Source organism: Myotis lucifugus, unplaced genomic scaffold (assembly GCF_000147115.1).
Source record: "Myotis lucifugus unplaced genomic scaffold, Myoluc2.0 scaffold_45, whole genome shotgun sequence".
NCBI lineage: Eukaryota > Metazoa > Chordata > Mammalia > Chiroptera > Vespertilionidae > Myotis > Myotis lucifugus.
In genome coordinates, this window is record NW_005871093.1 from 6,766,435 (window position 1) to 6,779,068 (window position 12,634).

Sequence of the window (12,634 nt, forward strand, 5' to 3'; positions counted from 1 at the left end):
ACAGCCACTTTGTAAGACAGTTTGACAGGCGAAGAAAGGTATACATACTCTAATCATATGATCCAGCAATCCCAGCCTAGGTATATATTCAACAGATTTGAAAACTTATATCCACACAAAACCATCACATAAATGTTTGTAGCAGTTTTATTCAGAATCTCTAGAAACTGGATATGACCTAGATGTCCTTCAATACGTGAATGGATAAACACACTGTGGTATATCCCAGTGGTTGGCAAACTGGCCCCTTGAGTGTGGCTCTTCCACAAAATACCACGCGCAGGAGCACACTACAATGCGATTGAAACTTCGTGGCCCGTGCCACGGGGCCAAAGAGCCACATGTGGCTCACGAGCCGCGGTTTGCCGACCACTGGTATATCCAATACAATAAAATACTATTCAACAATAAAAAGGAATGAACTAAAATTCACGCAGACATGGATGGATCTTAAATGTATTCTGCTATATGAAAGAAGCCAGCCCGAAAAGGCTACATCCTGCATGATTCCAACCAAATGATAAAGGCAAAACTATAGGGATAGTAAACAGATCAGTGGTTGCCAGGGATTGGGGGTGGGGAGGAGGTTGAATAATGAAGCACAGGGAATTTTTTAAGGCTTGGAAAACTATTATACATAATATTGCAATGGTGGGTACATGATACTATGCATTTGTCAAAATTCACAGAACTTTACAGCATAAAGAATAAACTTTAATGTATGCTAATTTCAGGATGTCAAGGATCCCAGGATGAAATGTGAAATATGAACTAAATTATATTACAAATGGATGAAACCTCTGTGAAGGGGATGAAGGAAAGATGTTGACCTAAATAATTTTGGAAATAGCAGAGTCTGTAAGAGTAAAGGCAAAAAGAACTGTACATTGCACTGTATTAATTGATAAAGTTGTTTCCCACAGATAACAGGTTAACAATTCTGAAACCACTATTCGTGTATCCTGAAATTGAACAATTAAATAAAAGGATGGTGGATGGTGAGAGATAAGTTACTGCTAGAGTGGAAAGTTACAGGCAAACAAGCTGAAAGGCTAGAATACATGTGGCAATGGATTAGAGTTGGAGACATCAGTATGAACTCATGTTTAGCTTAACATAGATAGATATAGATGGTTACATATAGAAATATCTATAAATATATGTATACACACTCTTTAGTAAACACATATATACTTCCTTGCTCTATCAGTTAAGAAGGCCTAAAAGTAACAACACCCTAGTAGTAAAGAGCATACCTAGTCCCCAGATCTTGGTTTCTAATATCTATATATATAAAAGCCCAGTGACCATTACGGTGGAACAACCGGTCGCTATGATATGCACAGACCACCAGTGGGCAGATGCTCAATGCAGAAGCTTCCCCCTGGTGGTCAGTGCGCTCCCATAGCAGGAGCGCCGCGGCGGTGGTGGGATCCTCTCCTGCCTCCGCAGTAGCGCTAAGGAGCAGTGAGCCAAGCAGTAAGAAGCAAGCAGGCGGGCAGTAAGGAGGGAGCAGGCAGGCAGTTAGGAGCAAGCAGGCGGGTGGTTAAGAATGAGGGGTCCTGAAGTGCGAGAGGGATGTCCACTGCCAGTCTAGGCCCGATCGTGGAGTCCCCAATTGTGAGAGAGCGCAGGCCGGGCTGAGGGACCCTCCCCTCCCCTACACGAATTTTGTGCATCGGGCCTCTAGTCTATATAATAAAAATCTAAGTGACCATTACGGCAGAACGACCAGTCACTATGATGCGCAATGACCACCAGGGGGCAGATGCTCAACGCAGGAGCTGCCCCTGGTGGTCAGTGCACTCCCACAGGGGGAGCGCTGCTCAGCCAGAAGCCAGGCTCACGGCTGGCGAGTGATAGGGTCTAAGCCGGCAGGCAGACATCCTGAGGGGTCCCAGATTTCGAGAGGGCACAAGCTGGGCTAAGGGACACACCCCCTCCACCCAGTGCACTAATTTCATGCACTGGGCCTCTAGTGATTTCATAATAATCCACATTGGCTTAATGCAATCCCATGGTGTCATTCAGATTCGAGTCCCACACTGCATGGTGTCTTAATTAAATTATTGGACCAGCACAGACAACAAGCCAACAAGCAGGGATACTTCCTCTCCAACAACAGAACGGAACTCCTAGCCAGTTGCCCCTTACTGCTTTTTAGAAGGGCTGAAAAGCTTGAGTGATTTACTCCAGGTCCATCAAGAACCCAGCAGTACACAGAAGCCACCTTATGGCACAATGGAATATCACAACATTTAAGTGTCTATTCTTTTCAAACAGACAGCTGGAAAATCTATTTTCTCTTTCACAAAAGGAAACTGAGCACACAAACCATTTTTGACAGTTATCCCTATAGCATTCCCTATCTTGCTCAACCATGCATCATCACTAATCGTTTTTAAATATGTACAGATATTAACTTCACTAATAAGTATAAGAACAGGCAGCGCCCATGCACCATAACAATGATTTTCAAATTTGTTTGATTAAAGCCCATAGCCCACATAGAAATGGAAAGATTCACAAAATATTTATTCCGAATGTAATGAACTGATAGCTTCTTGTCTCTTTTATTCATGTTTGAAAAAATAATAGCTGCAACCTCTAAAATGATTTCATGGTCCAGTGAGTAAAGGAGCATAACACTTAGACTCTGGAAATGTTCCTTGGATTGTTTAAGAAAAATGGCTGAATCCTAATCAGAACAGCAAGCTTTGTGGTGTTTTAACTTGTCCTATTCCCTACCCTCTCCATAAACCCAAGGTAGTCACCAAAGTCAACAGCCTCATAATCACAGTAGCTATGAAAAGTACCAGCCTACAAACCACTGGAGGAGGCAAGCTGCATTGGGAGTGCCTCAGAAGTTCCACACACAGAGGTCTGTCCTTATTTGACCTGTCTGGCAGCTCCCTGAAAACTTACATTTGCAAGGATTATCTTCATTCAATCTGACTCAGTAGAAAACAGCCTCTTCCCCAGGCATCGTTAAAAGAATTTCTTCTAGTCAAAAACCATATCATATATAGTGTGTCTCAGTACATTTATAACTCAGAAGGAAACTGGTCCTTGAACGGTCCAATCATATTGCAATATGCCAGTGAAAGTCTGACTTTATCATAAGACCAAAAATCAAAACTGTCCAATCAGGAAATATGCCTAGTCAATCAGGGAATTGCCACAGATTCAGTAATGTTATGGAGAGTTGCAATTTTTTTTTGTTTCTTAGCATCCAGGGTCCTTCCTTCCTATCTGGGATCCCTCTGTCCCTGAATCTCAGCTCAGGGGCTCTCAGGGGAGTGGCTGGTACTTCTGGCCTTGTGATAGTTTCAAAGGTAGGCAAGACTGCAGCACTGTGGTATGTTGACACATTACTCACCTCCTCTTCCTCCTTGTTAACAAAACTCAGTTCTATCTAGGGTGCCACGTATCCAGCTCTCAATGATGGATCATGAGAGGTTAACGATAGTCATGACAATTCTTTTATCTACTCATCTAGCCTGATGGCAGCAAGAGATGGCAAAGTGACTTAGTACTGATCAATGACATATAAGATGACAACAGATGAGCATTTCTAGAGGATGTTTTGCTTTTCAGTTACAGGAAAAAAACCACACTAGACAAGTAGCACTTCTTTTCCCTCTTCCTCCTGCTTTGAACATAGGTATGATGCCAGGAGCTGCAATAGCCATATCACGCCCATAGGACAAAGGCCAAAAGAACTGCAGGGATGTTGGGCCTGACACTACTGAACTGCTGAACCATACCAGGCTGCCACCTATCACCAGGTTTCCTGTTATGTAAGAAAAATTAATTCCTCTTTGTTTACTGCTGGTTGAGTCTGTCTGTTTCTTGCAGCCAAAAGCAGTCTTTTTTAAAAAAAATCCTCACCTGAGGCTATGTTTCATTGAGTTTTTAGAGAGTGAGGAAGGGAGAGAGAAATATCAATTGCCTCTCATCCACACCCTGACGGGATTTAACCCACAACCTTTTTTGGTGTATGGGATGACACTAACCAACTGAGCCACCTGGCCAGGGTGCCAAAATTATTCTTTTTTAAAAATATATTTATATTGATTTCAGAGAGGAAGGGGGAGAGAGGGAGGAAGGGAGGGCGGGAGGGAGAGGAAGAGAGAGAAAGAGTAACATCAGTGATGACCTTGATCAGCTGCCTCCTGCACACCCCACACTGGGGACTGAGCTGGCAACCCAGGCATATGCCCTGACCAGAAATCGAACCGTGACCTCCTAGCTCATAGGTTGACACTCAACCACTTAGCCATGCTTTTTACTCTTTTTTTTGTTAATCCTTGCCCGAGGATATTTCTCCATTGATTTTTTTAGAGAGAGAAGGATGGGGGAAAGACACAGAAACATCAGTGTGTCTCTCACATTGATTGGTTGCCTTCAACACACACCCCAACTGGGGTCTGAGATGGAGCCTGCAACTGAGGTACATGCCCTTGACCAGAATCGAACCTGGGACCAGTCAGAGACTGATGCTCTATCCACTGTGCCAAACTGGCCAGGGTGGTGCCAAAAGTATTCTTAACTGACTTGCCAAGTGACTCAATCAGAGACAAAGGAACACAAAAACACCTTTGCTAGGGACATCTCAATCTTTCCTACTGGACAAGAATGCGGTAGGGTACAGCCTCAGGAATCTCACAACCACAGGGACGACATAAGCCTACCTGAGGACAGGATGCTAAGGGGCAGAGGGAAACAGTGAATGCCAATAACAACTCGAAGCTCTTTTACTAGTCATGACTGAAGGAAGGTTTGTCCTGGACTTAACATGAGCTAGTATGTTCCTTTGTGCTTAATCCAGTTTGGCTTTCTGACACTTGCAATTAAATGAGCCCTAACTAAGACAATAAGCCCTAATTTCTTCACTGGTCAGCCAATCAGTTCCAAACTCTAAATCACATTCTTGGCAGGTCAGCTTCTGTGCAACACCATGAAAGATCACAACCAAGAAAAGTGGGTATTACTCACCTTCTTTTTGTTTCTTCTGTTCAAGTTTCATCTTCTTTGCCAATAATTTCTTCTCTTTTAACTTTTGGCTACAGATGTAATATAAATACATTAATCCCTTATTTTGTATATTAGAAACATCTACTTATAGGATCTTTAAAGATGTTATAATCACACAAACACTACACTAATAAAATGAAAGAAATACTTTATGATTCTGCTACTCCATCACCAACATTATCAAGCCATTTTTCTTCATGAATCAAGAGAAATCCTCCTGAGGTGATTAAAGCAATCTCAGAAACAATGGAGATGGTTCTTCAACCCAAGATATTTAGGGACGACTTGAAAAATCCTGTTCAGCACTATAAAAGTGGGGTTCTACTGAAAGTAACCTCATAGGGTGACCTGATCATAAATCCCTAATTGGGCAGGTCATGATGGGCAGCCACGCCCCAAGCATATAACTTTTGTAAAAGATTTCTCTTTGCCTTAAGCAGGGCATTGTTTTAGTGCATCTAGGTTAACAGAACTTTGAAATGCCTTTTCAGAAGTAACCTCGTCCAAGAGAGCACATAATCTGGTTAACTATCCTGTAATCCAGTCTCAGCCTTACTTTCTCTACCTTACTTCCCTCAATTTCAAATGCATAAAAGCAGCTGCAAACTGCCATTCTGGAAAGTATTTAATTAAGATCTTGATTCCCAGCAGCTGTCCTCAGTTTGGCTCAAATAAATTCCTAGAAAAATTCCCTACAGGGTTAGACATTTCTTAAATCGATAAGGGAGTACTTATTAAAACATACACACATGCAACCTGTATACTTACATAGTCACTTAGGGAGGTCACAGGCCCTAATTTAAGGAAGAAGCTAAATGAGAAGTTCAATCACAGCACCTAGTTAAACCTGAGGTTAAAATACAGAAGTGAAGAAGAGAAATCCCTATGATCACGGAAATGCTGACCTCCAAGCTTTGAAGAAGTTGTAACCAGCTGGGGGAGGGGCACAGTAAATGTCTTCATCTCCCCTGGACTATTTGAGAAAAGCCATTCCTCTACTGGATTGCTCCACGGCGGGTTAAACACCCAAGACCTCTAAAGGTTATACAGGTAAACTTTTGACTGCAAGGACTCATCCACCAACCATGCATCTACTTTCCATTTCCTGCCCTTAAGTCACATTAGTTATGAGATGCCACAGAGCCCTTACCGCTTTTTTCGACGCTTTGCAGTCTGCTCCTCTGCAGCAATTTTATTCCTTTCCAGTCTCTTCTGAAACTCTACATCCAATTTTTGCTGCAAAAAAACCGACATCATTTAGACACACTGTGGGCTGGATATGAGAGCTCCAAAAGTCACACCAGTGGGGGTGCTACAGGTATATCTAGGTCTCCAGAGCCACTTCAACTTTAAGTGGTTGCCCCACAGAGGGGGTGGGAAATCAATACAAGGCTCTCTGATGGTGAAGTTACTCTGTTCACTAAGATACTGAAGCAGGGTAGTAAGAAACTAGGAAAATTATCCGGAAAGTGGAATGAGGAAACTGAGACAAGGGGTGGAAACAGCTATTAACAGCTAGCTAATAAATCACAAGACCCTAACCTCCCTAACTGAAGATGCCCAAGAGCAGATGGTTTAAATCACCATAGTCAGGAAGCCAGAGCAAAAACCAATTAGAGCCAGACTAATCCAAGATAAAAGTAAAACTAGCCAGAAAATGACCCCGGATCCTACTGTACACTTATTTTATTTTTTTAAATCCTTACCTGAGGATATTTTTTCCATTGATTTTTTTAGAGAGTGGAGGAGGGGAGAGAGGGAGGGGGAGAGAGAGGGAGAGAGAGAGACACAGACAGACAGACAGACAGACATTGACATGAGAGAGACAACTGGGCTGGGGATCGAATCTGCAATCGATGTTAATATGCCCTTGACCGGAATCAAATCCGCGACCCTTCAGTCTGTGGGCCTAAGCTCTAACCACTGAGAAAACCAGCTAGGGCTGAATCTAATTTTTTAAATCAAATTATTGGAAAATGAAATATTATTGGGTAGTTTCTTCTTTCATAAAAAGCAGACATTTTAAAGTATCTGAATCTCTCAAAATGTATAAATGTATTCCCTGAAATAACAGCCATTATGAGAAGACTGAGGAAAAGGACCTTTCTAGTGCGTGTTGTAAGATTAAGAACAAGGGGCAATCTCTCATGCCCAATGTTTGTTGTTTTTTTTTTTTGCTTGTTTGTTTTTAATCCTCACCCAAGGATATTTTTTCCATTAATTTCTAGAGAGTGGAAGGGGGTGGGGGAAGGGAGAGGGAGAAAGAGAAAGAGAGAGAGAAAGAGAGAGAGAGAGAGAGAGAGAGAGAGAGACTGATGTGACAGAGACACATCGACTGGTTGCCTCCTACCTGTGCCCCTACAAGGGTTGGGAAACCTGCAACTGAGGTATGTGCCCTTGACCAGAAATCGAACTGGTGACCCGAGACCCTTCGGTCCACAGGCCGATGCTCTAATAATTGAGCAAAATCGGCTAGGGCCGTGGTCGGCAAACTGCGGCCCCCGAGCCACATGTGGCTCTTTGGCCCCTTGAGTGTGGCTCTTCCTAAGCCTTAGGAGTACCCTAATTAAGTTAATAACAATGTAGCTACCTATATAGTTTAAGTTTAAAACATTTGGCTCTCAAAAGAAATTTCAATTGTTGTACTGTTGTACTGTTGACTAATGAGTTTGCTGACCACTGGGCTAGGGCATTATGTATAATGTTAAGAGGAGAAATCAGATTTGGAAAACCACAAAGAAACAGCCAAATAATATTTGATTTTTTAAAATAGTATGATGGGCAAATATAGGAGCACTATACAAAAGTCAGTATTTTTTTTTTCTGCATCTCACCAATATCAAGTAATAAAATAGAGGACCACCTAGCATCACTGCAATAAAAAAACTTAAAATATCTTTCAACAAATGTGGTGAGATATGCAGAACCTCCACAAATCATCAGAGAGATACAAAAAGATTTAAACAAGTGAAAAAACATAGTTTCTTGAAGGGATGACCAACACTATAACATCCATTCTCATTTAAATTAAAGTTACATATTCAACTCAATTCTAGTGAAAAATCCAGCAAGACTTTTGGTGTGGATAAAATAACTCCAAATTTTAGTATATGTGCTGCCAAAGCGAGCACATAACTCCAAATTTTAATTCAAAAAATAAAACAAGTGATATGTTCAAAAGAGTATTTTTTAAACAGGAAACTTCTGGCCCTTCTAGCCAAGTAATGCTTAACAGTTTTTACAGTATAATTTCTAAAGCAGTTCTCAATTTTTAATCAATTATTATTTGACACTTGTCAAGAAGAACTGCCAGCTGCCAAGCTAGAAAACTAAAAGCAGCAGACACATAGAAGCACACTAGTATTCACAGAAAACACACAGCTAACTGGAATTATAGGTATTCAGCCAAAAAGAGAGAATAAGAGAGAAATAATAGCTCAAGTGGTGTGGGAGATCCTGCTTTCTATTTAATTTCATGGCAAATGGCCTGAAGGGCTGTGCCCTTCTATACATAGGTGATTACCTTACGGTGCTAAGTCTGGCCTAGGATTAACTGGGCGCTACTTGATGTCTGTTTCTGGTGCTGACTTTAAAAGGTAGCCCTTACACAAACCAGGTGTATCTACTCTGTTTCAAATGCTTTTTTCTAAAAGTTATGAAGTGCACACTGTTCATACCCAAGGGCTCAGTCAGCCTCCTTGCTCACTGACCTTCTCAGCCATGGCATCCATGTAGTCCTGTCGCTGATATTCTCTCCGGCGCAGATGCCTATACACATGGAACTCTCCGCTGCCTGCGCCAGCGCTTGAACCTACAGCCAGGATAGTTCAGAGTTCTCGATGAGCTCCAGTTATCAACACAGGCCACCTTTAATTAACAGTGACCAAAGAAAGAAACTCAATAATGGAAGGGACGGCCTGTCCTACTCCCCACTATACTGCAGAATCTAGCACAGTACCTAGTGTACAGTGTAAGCATCCCCGTGAATGTGGAATTCACTAAAAAGTCCACTCTAATGCAGTATTAAGAGAAGAAATAGAATGCAGTTCAGTGACCGGAAACCTAGAAGAGAGCCTATGACCTTTCCCTCCCCACCAGGTGATTTTACGTTACATTTCTGAGCTAAAAATATATCCATGGTCCAGTAAGTGAAAAAGTTGGTTACCAAATAGTATGTGTGGATCAATCATATTTTTCTAAACATTTTTTTCTAAAGCAGCAGTGGTTTTGTCTATGAAGAGGTTTGGAAGGCTAGTTCAGAATGTTATAAGTGGAACGATGAAATTAGAGGTGGTTCAAACTTTTTAAATACCTCTATTCTTTTTCTTTTTAATTAGTATATATTAATTCACAACCCAACAAAAAATAATAAAACTATTCCATGGAGAAATAACCAATACAAGGCATTATTAAAAACAATGCATAAGAAAATTCTCTAACGCCAAACCCCTTTGTTGTAAGAACAAAATACTGGACCAATGAACACTTTTTTTTCCTAATAGAAATCTAATTAACATATACTAACTGCAGGGTTTTTATATTTATACTTCAAAAATTATATTTACATACACACACACTCCCCAAAAGACATTACCCATTACATCTCGGACAAATTCTGGGGGAGGTCGAGGTGCCCATTCACTCATTTTTTCTGGAATTGGAACTGCTTTGTCCTGAAACATTTCAACAGGAAAGCATTTATAAGTATAAACCTGCGGACAAAGTCACATCTCTTATAACCAAAGGATTTTAACTAGACCAATGAAATAAGGCTGCTTTGCTCCTTGGACTCAAAGCTGATTTCTTCCCTGTCTTAGCTTTACTTCATCCTGTATATTTTGGGGTCTATCACAGCCCACAGGCTCATCAAGGCTATTCTGAGAAGAACTCAGAAACGGAAGTCACCCTGTATGGCTGGACGCTTCCGACTCTCACCCTCCTACACTGCACAAGAAGAGTCAACCCTTTCTAGTCTAAGATCCATGAGACCTGCTCATCCAACTGTTTTTGTGACTGATGGGGCCGAGGCCTGGAGAGGGTGAGCGACTTGCCCCCATGCCTCTAACGAGGTACTGTTTATTTTTTATTTAAAAAATATGTTTTTATTGGTTTGTGAGAGAGGAAGGGAAAGGGAGAGAATCATCCACCAGCTGCGGCCGGCAACATGGGCATGTGCCCTGACCCGGAACCAAACCGTGACCTCACGCTTCGTGGGGGCGACGCTCACCCACTGAGCCACACCGGCTTGACTAACGAGGCAGTTTAGAAGAAAATAACCCTTGTGCTAACCCACAGGCTCTATCTTTAGAGCCTAACGCTTCCGACGCTTCTGTTTACAAAAAGTTAAACCGGAAACGGTCTTGGAGCGCGGGAAGCCGCCCACAGCGCGCCCGTCCCGGCCGGGCTGTAACCTAAGGGCAGGAGGAAGCTCACTGTCCTGGGGCAGCCTACTCCGCACTCAGGGCTGGCGCTGGGTTCGGGTTATGAACTCCTGAATCTGGAGGCGGGGGCGGTGGGCCCTTGGGCCCCCAGAGGCGCCGGAAGGGAGGGAAGGCGGTGGGACGCGGCGGCCGACGAGCCCACGCTCCGTCTTACCGGGTTCTTCATGAGCCGCTCCAGCTTGAGCTTCTGCTCTTCCGCCGCATTCTTGGGGATGACGAGCGCTTGCGGCTCTTTCTTGGGCCTCGGCGGTCGCACTGACGACGCGGCGGGACTCGCCATGACAGTTCTCCGGTTTCCCTCGCAAGCGGCGGCGGCGGCGCGCACGTCTGACGACAGAGACGCGCGCCCGCGACGCAAGCGCAGCCTCCCAGCTGGGCGGGACTGGGCGGAGTCGCCGGCTGCTGAATATTCATGAGCCCGAGGCCGGGCGGGCTGTTTTGATCAAACCCGCTGGATTTCATTTCCTGTTTCTGGCTCAATCCCGGCAGCCGAGCCGGGTCCCGGGAGGGGAGTCCCGCGTGCCCTAGGGCTCTGCCCCTCCGACCTCTCCAGACCTGTGCGTCACCGCTCCGCTGGCAGCTCTGCTTCTAATGGCTGTCAGCCTCCCCTCCCGCCCTGGGCCTTTGTCCTGACTCTTCCTTGGGTCTGGTTCACTCCCCCTACCCATTTCTTTCTTTCTTTTTAAATTCTTTTTTTTTCTTTATTGATTAAGGCAGTGGTTCTCAACCTTCCTAATGCCGCGACCCTTTAATACAGTTCCTCATGTTGTGGTGACCCCCAACCATAAAATTATTTTCGTTGCTACTTCATAACTAATTTTGCTACTGTTATGAATCACAATGTAAATATCTGATATGCAGGATGTATTTTCATTGTTACAAATTGAACATAAAGCATAGTGATTAATCACAAAAACAATATGTAATTATATATGTGTTTTCCGATGGTCTTAGGCGACCCCTGTGAAAGGGTCGTTTGCCCCAAAGGGGTTGCGACCCACAGATTGAGAACCGCTGGATTAAGGTATTACATATGTGTCCTTATCCCCTCATTGTCCCCCCCCCACCCCCCCCGTGTCTGTGTTCATTGGTTAGGCTTATATGCATGCATACAAGTCTTTTGGTTGATCTATCCCTCTTACCCTCACCCTCCCCTGCCTTCCCTCTGAGGTTTGAGCATCTGATCGATGCTTCTCTGTCCCGGGTTCTGTTTTTGTTCATCAGTTTATGTTGTTCATTATATTCCACAAATGAGTGAGATCATGTGATATTTATCTTTCTCTGACTACCCTACCCAATTCTGACAACCTGTTTATTTAAGATTGCGCAAACATCTTCCTAAGGACTGGGACCTACCTCTTTTGCCCACCTCGAATTACTCTGCACCTGGCACCCAGCAAATATACCTCAGCCGAGTGAAGGGGACTATCTTACCAAGAAGAGAAAACTGCCCCTCACATCTGGGAGCCGGCCTGGCACTCACGAGCTAGGCGTTGGTGCTCTCCTGGTGGACATCAATTTCCCAGAGCACCAACATCACACCAGGCCATTCAGTGACCTTGATGGAGCAAGACATAAACAAGAATGCTTGGTATGCATGTTTGTTTTTATTTTTCCAAGATCTAATTGGCTTTATTAAGCAATTCATGAACAGGGCAGCATCCCTTTTAACAACTAGAAGGATGCTCTCTGTAATCATTTTTTATTGAAAAACATGAATATCTTTGGAACCAGAAAAAGACTGAACATTTTTGCCATTCTCACTAATATGAGTAACTGCTGCTTCTTTACAGCTTTGGCCTCTCAACTCATTCCTCCCACTTTAAATATTTAAGACATCCAATCATAGAATTGTCTCTGCTTCCTGAAAACATCTAATCCAGAGTAGAAGCCCACATACGTGAACCCTTCCCCAAATCATTTAGCCAAAACTTAAATCCTCGAAGTCCTCTTTAACACCTACTCTCTTGCTGAAGTAAGCGCAGTCTTCCTTCTAGAGAGATAATAAACCCAACTTGTTCAGCTACAGGTATGTTCTTGGTGGTCTTCACAATTGTTGGTTTTCTCATTTATTATTTGTTGCCTGCTAGAGGGTAGAAGTTCTGTCTTGTTCACTGCTGTCTGCCCAGTGTCTGCGGCAAGGCCTGGCTTACAGT

The 12,634-nt window shown here is 43.3% G+C and overlaps 2 protein-coding genes across 3 annotated transcripts in view; both read right to left on the reverse strand.

Moving 5' to 3' along the window:
* The window catches only part of ORAI2 (ORAI calcium release-activated calcium modulator 2), a 32,201-nt gene extending 21,446 nt beyond the window's left edge, over positions 1–10,755 (reverse strand). Inside the window, exon 1 of one of the 2 annotated variants that reach the window (XM_023753490.1) lies at positions 10,633–10,755. The gene's annotated coding sequence lies outside the window, so the exon portion shown is untranslated. Of the gene's footprint in view, positions 1–4,998; positions 5,035–10,632 lie in introns of those variants that run through there. The other variant, XM_023753489.1, reaches the window with a different exon arrangement.
* Positions 1–10,796, reverse strand: part of PRKRIP1 (PRKR interacting protein 1) — a 15,211-nt gene extending 4,415 nt beyond the window's left edge. The window contains exons 1-5 of the mRNA XM_006088267.3: positions 10,633–10,796; positions 9,632–9,710; positions 8,748–8,848; positions 6,188–6,273; positions 4,999–5,066 (exon numbers count right to left, since the gene is read on the reverse strand). Of these exons, the coding sequence (XP_006088329.1) occupies positions 4,999–5,066; positions 6,188–6,273; positions 8,748–8,848; positions 9,632–9,710; positions 10,633–10,758 (460 nt within the window). The 5' untranslated portion in view covers positions 10,759–10,796. The remainder of the gene's footprint in view (positions 1–4,998; positions 5,067–6,187; positions 6,274–8,747; positions 8,849–9,631; positions 9,711–10,632) is intronic.
* Positions 10,797–12,634: the final 1,838 nt, after the last annotated feature.